The 5,712-nt window shown below is 42.0% G+C and overlaps 1 protein-coding gene across 9 annotated transcripts in view; it reads left to right on the top strand.

The window, feature by feature from the left end:
• Positions 1-5,712, top strand: part of syne1a (spectrin repeat containing, nuclear envelope 1a) — a 146,447-nt gene that overhangs the window by 130,526 nt on the left and 10,209 nt on the right. For all 9 annotated transcript variants that reach the window (XM_017302163.1, XM_017302170.1, XM_017302166.1 and 6 more), the window contains 7 exons: positions 612-770; positions 1,024-1,190; positions 3,424-3,586; positions 4,376-4,563; positions 4,659-4,809; positions 5,104-5,286; positions 5,418-5,555. In XM_017302163.1, the coding sequence (XP_017157652.1) occupies positions 612-770; positions 1,024-1,190; positions 3,424-3,586; positions 4,376-4,563; positions 4,659-4,809; positions 5,104-5,286; positions 5,418-5,555 (1,149 nt within the window). The remainder of the gene's footprint in view (positions 1-611; positions 771-1,023; positions 1,191-3,423; positions 3,587-4,375; positions 4,564-4,658; positions 4,810-5,103; positions 5,287-5,417; positions 5,556-5,712) is intronic.

Below are 5,712 nucleotides of genomic sequence, written 5' to 3'. Positions count from 1 at the left end.
TATATATATATACACATTACGCTTTTTTTCCAACAGTTCTTCAAATAGCATTGCTGACAATCTAAGGAGCCTCAGTGTCTCAATTTCTCCTGTATAGAGTCATAAACTGAATGAAATGCTGTTAGCAGGCCAGGCTTTTCCTCTGATGACCATCAACACATTTGCCTAATGTTTGTTATTAAAGCATCACAATATCAGAGAAGTATTCTGACCCAAAGAGACCCAACGTTAATGTGTAAAATAATATCGTTGGCATATAATTGAAAAGTATGTTTAAATATGTTTTGAGGTGCCCTCAATAAATTCCCACTCAAACCACTCCTTATTGGAAATAGAAAGTGAGAACAGCTGTTTGCAGACACTGAGCTCAGCTGCCCTGACTTAATCACATTTATTCCCAACACCGCAGGCGTCACAGGATCCAGTAGCTTCACTGGGACGGGCTGTTTGGATTACACTGAGCAATGTTTTAAGAATTAAAATTTAAATAAATTATTGCTCCCGTTTCTTTAATCTAAGCATCACGTTACTCTCTAAGAAAACCAATTCTTTCATTTATATTTTTTCTGTCAAATCATCAATCAGTACTTTCTCCGCCTTTATTCCCTCAGCTTTCCCTGCGCAGGCAGCAGGTGAGCGAGAAGTTGAATGAGTGGGCCGTTTTCAATGAGAAGAACAAGGAGCTGTGTGAGTGGCTCACGCAGATGGAGAGCAAAGTCTCTCAGAATGGAGACATCAGTATTGAAGAGATGATTGAAAAGCTGCGCAAGGTAATTTCTAAAAATAGCCGCTACCTTTTACTTTTGAAATATAATTTATAAAGAGCCATGAAATGTATTTGTCCTCTTAAAGACCGCTTAAAATGTGTTTGATCTGAAACTTTAAAGTGAGCTGAGAAGAAAAACAAGACAAAAAGAAAAAAAAACAGGAGCTGAATACTTTTCCCAGTTCTGTACATAGTAATACTTTTCAGAGCATGAGAAGACTTTACATAATATAAGCTGCTTGGTGTTTGTTCGTCAGGACTACCAAGAGGAGATCAGCGTCGCTCAGGAAAACAAGCATCAGCTACGGATGATGGGCGAGCGCCTGGCCAGAGCCAGTCAGGACAGCAAGGCGGCTGAGATCCAGCACAAACTCAGCAAAGTCAGTGAGCGCTGGCAGCACCTGCTGGACCTTATTGCAGCCAGGTGGGTTTACAAGACACCCTCATGCACTCTTGTTTTTTTGTGCTAGTCAATGAAAATCTAATAGTAATAACTTTTTATGAGCTCTGGTAGTTGGGGAAGCGGATGCTTTTCACTCAGTGATTGTGGGATTTTATTTCCCACAATCCTGCTGCTGAGGCATTTCCTCACTTCCTTACTGGGGTCACTGGGACATCCAGTCTCTTGGGAGAGAACAATGTAACATGATTTCTCAAAGGTTTTTCTTTTGTGACCTTTTTGTCACTTGGCGAGTATTCCTGGGACGGAATGTTTTGAAAAATGTGTTGCATAAATATTCACTCAGCTTGAACTTTTTGATGCTTTATGAATGCGTCTTAGTGGGATTGTATGTAACTTCAAAATTGAGATAAAGTAGTTTCAGATTTTAAAAAAAAATATATGCATGAAATGACGTTTTGGGGACGATTCATCTGCTGATACCGCTAAACAAAATTCTGCACAACCAAATGTCTTCAGAAACAGATTTCAGATTGTAATGTAAAATAACTCCGAAGCCCTTGAAAGATTAGAGAATTTGTGGATTTTACGATGCTTTGAATCTGTAAGGCATGCGACAGACAGACTCCTCCTCCTCCTGCGTTGCAAAATGACCCGACCCAAACTTTGACTGCAGCTCTCCCAGCTGCTTTCCTCAGCTGTCGCCCTCTGGGGCGACACTGGAGGAAGAAAGAAAGCAGAGGACTGTTGGTGACCTCACACAAGCAGCTGCACTCCCTTTGTCTTTAATGTCCTCCGTTTGGAGAAAACAATTGCATTCCTGCTTTAAGTTTGCAGAAATCCATATTTTTCTCTTTTTTCATTTCAAATAGAAAATCTAGAATTTAGAAGATACAAGAATATTTTTGCCATTTTCTTGCAAGCATGATTTATTTTTTTTAGCATATATTTTATATGGTAGCTCAGTGTCCACTCTCACAGAGCCTCTACTTATGTTCACACACTCAGTCGGTGTGTAGCTTGTGTTTTATATTTCCACACAGTTCAGTTCTGCAGCACATGCTTCTGACTGTACGGCTGTTTTTAGAAACAGCCACACTTGTCACTCTCGGGGACTTACACACTCAAACACACACACACGCACACACACACACACACACACACACACATTGGCCTGTTTGGGGTTTTCTTTTTTTAACCTTGGACAGCAACAGTAGATAAGTCACACACTTGTCTCCCCGCCTCTACCTGCTGCCCCAGTTTAGACGAACTCCCATGTGGAGCTTGCAGATAAACAGAGGAGCGTTCGGATATTTACTTCCTAACTTCACTGTTGTCTTTGGGAACTTTGCTCGCCCCCCATGGTTTTGGATTTTGGGGCGGATAATATGGCAGGATGTCCCAGCGAGGAGGATCTGCCAGAGTGCGACTGCGATGTCAACAGGCAGGAGGATTTTTAAGATTTACGAAGGAAACAAAGCTACTTATTATTGTAATGACTAGAAATAATGTCCTTGATTTTGTTAAACCAATAACTCAGCACATAGTCGGAAATGTTTGCTTTTCACGTTTGTGAAATATCTGCATCTTTGTCTGACTTCTATCACATCTGAGCTGCAGTTTGTAATGAGGATTTCCATCTGCAACATGCAAAGGAAGGGAAATATTTGTAAAAATTTGAATTATTCAAAGAGTCTTTGAGAATGTGTGAAAAGTTATTTTAAATACCTTTCAATGGTGCTACTGTCACTGCCACATGCCAAGAAGGTTTAGGAATTTCGAGAGGCTGTGTGCAGCTGATGCAAATGCAAATAGCAAACAAATGTCCTCAAAATATGACATTCAGTTCTGTGTTACCACCAGCTGCATGCACCAGTTTGTAGAATCTGATTAAAGTTTTGGACATTTGGTGGAAAGATGCAGATTATATCTGGTAAAAGTTGCTATGCAGACTTTCTTTACAGGGTTAATGCTTGCTACACAAGCGAATCTGGCATTAGCAGATCCAAAATGATCGCTATAATATTGAGGGCTTTATTTAAGGTAAAATCACTTCCCCAGACATGAAACATCCGCCATAGTAATACAGAAAAGCTCTCTTTGTGGCATAATTTGGACTGTTTTTAGTTATTACTTAATTAGAAACTGCTAATCCTAAGGACAACATCAATTTGACCTGATTCACTGGAATTATTCCCGTCTCATTTGCTTTTGGAGTCGTCCCACGTTTTAATCGCAGAATCTGTTCCTGGATCAGGGTGAAAAAGCTGCGGGAAACCCTGGTGGCGGTGCAGCAGCTGGACAAAAACATGAGCAGCCTTAGATCCTGGCTCTCCCACATCGAGACCGATCTCTCCAGGCCGATCGTCTACGAAACCTGCGACAAGCAGGAGATCCAGAGGAAACTCAACCAGCAGCAGGCAAGTTAACATAACTTTCTTATTCTGCTTTTTAGTTTGAAGCATTTGGGGAAAACCTTATCAGCATGTGGGAAATTTGAAGCACCCGTGTGAACACAAATGAACAGAAATGGAGTTTAATTGTTTGCATTTTCATCAAGAATAAATTAAAACAGGAGCACATGAGTCAAATGCAGTGGATTAAGTTGCGAGACAGTACGGCACATGACTCGTGTTCTGCTGCCAAGATTCTGCTCTAAATCTGGACGCGTTGGTCAGAACCCTCTTTGGGTGCAATGCGTTCACACCAGCCCTGTTTTGTCCAAACTTAATCAAACAAAGTCAATCAGTTTGCTTGTCTTGAAAGTCCAGTTCAATTTGTTGAGGTGTGGATGTAAGCAGACCAGAGACTGCTCCAAAAGCAGGAAGTTAACGACAGCGCATGGCATTCTGGGTAAATAGAACCAAAACAAATGCCAGCTGGAGAAATGGCTCGTTGTGTTTTACCTAACACAAAAGAGAAATCCTACAACCGCAAAGATCTCACACAACGCAGAAGGAAGTTGCGCTGGTCTTCTTCAGAGGTTGCTGTGTTGTTTCCTTAAGTGGTTCTTGGTGCAGCGCCACCACAGGTGAAAGGGGGAACAGGTTTTTTTTTTTTAATTCGTGCAGTGTGAAAGTGAACCACACCAGCTGAAAATGGAACAAATATTGCAATTTTGGTCAAAGTTTTAGTTTTTCTACTAAAAAAGGAATGTACAGCAAAAAAGTTGTACCAAATTGCAATCACTTTTTTTTTTCTTTTTGTAGGACCTGCAGCGGGACATAGAGAAACACAGCACAGGCGTGGCGTCAGTGTTGAACCTGTGTGAAGTCCTGCTGCACGACTGCGACGCCTGCTCCACAGAGACGGAGTGCGACTCCATCCAGCAGGCGACCAGAGGCCTCGACAGACGCTGGAGGAACATCTGCGCCATGTCCATGGAGAGGAGGCTCAAGTAAGATAACCTCCCATGTTTGCTTTCCAACATATCCAACATGTTTTGGAAGCGTTTGCTTCCCTTCACTCACAGCTCTGCTTTTTGCTCTGCAGGATTGAGGAGACGTGGAGGCTGTGGCAGAAGTTTCTGGACGATTACTCCAGGTTTGAGGATTGGTTGAAAACGTCAGAGAAAACGGCAGCGCTGCCCAACTCTTCTGGTGTTCTTTATACCGTCGCTAAGGAGGAGCTGAAGAAGTTTGAGGTCTGTGTGCTTCTAATATTCATCCCATTGATTTGTCTCATTCTTTAGTAAAAGATCTTACAAATGCGTCATGTTACTGTAGCTGATTTGATTCGGCTGCTCCAGAACATAACTGTGCATTATTTCTTTGTTTTCTTCAGACTACAGTTAGATTTTTTTTTTAATTATTATTATTTAAAAGTAAAATTAGCTGTTGAAGTGATGGTTTGGAGTAACATCTTCATTGTATGTGCAAATGGAAATAAAGTTGAATTGTTTGTCATTGATATGTGTGTTTTTTTGTTCCTCATACAGGCATTCCAGCGCCAGGTGCAGGAATGTCTGACCCAGCTGGAGCTCATCAACAAGCAGTACCGTCGCCTGGCCCGGGAGAACCGCACAGACTCCTCCCACCGTCTCAGAGAAATGGTGCATGATGGGAACAGGCGATGGGATAACTTGCAGAAAAGAGTGGCTGCCATCCTTCGCAGACTGAAGGTAGCTGCATCCTGCCTGCTGACTAATTTCTTTCTCATTTAGAACCAAAAAAATTGCAAAATAATCGAGGAAAACATATTAAGTTGAAGTGTAAAGATGTTAAGACAAACGAGAAGAAGTTGTTTGTGCAGCACTTCATCAGCCAGCGGGAGGAGTTTGAGACGGCGCGGGACAGCATCCTGGTGTGGCTCACTGAGATGGACCTCCAGTTGACCAACATCGAGCATTTCTCCGAGTGTGACATTCAGGCCAAAATCAAACAGCTCAGAGTAAGAATGGAGCATCGTTCAGTGCTCAACGAATTCCTCCATCTTTATTTTTAACTATAAGCTCATATCTATTCACATGATGAATGAACAGATGTTTATGTGTGTGTGTGTGTGTGTGTGTGTGTGTGTGTGTGTGTGTGTGTGCGTGTGCGTGTGC

This window comes from Poecilia reticulata, linkage group LG21 (genome assembly GCF_000633615.1).
Source record: "Poecilia reticulata strain Guanapo linkage group LG21, Guppy_female_1.0+MT, whole genome shotgun sequence".
In the NCBI taxonomy this organism is placed as follows: Eukaryota; Metazoa; Chordata; class Actinopteri; order Cyprinodontiformes; family Poeciliidae; genus Poecilia; species Poecilia reticulata.
The sequence above is the reverse complement of the archived record's forward strand: the minus strand, read 5'-3'. Positions and strand labels throughout refer to the sequence as shown.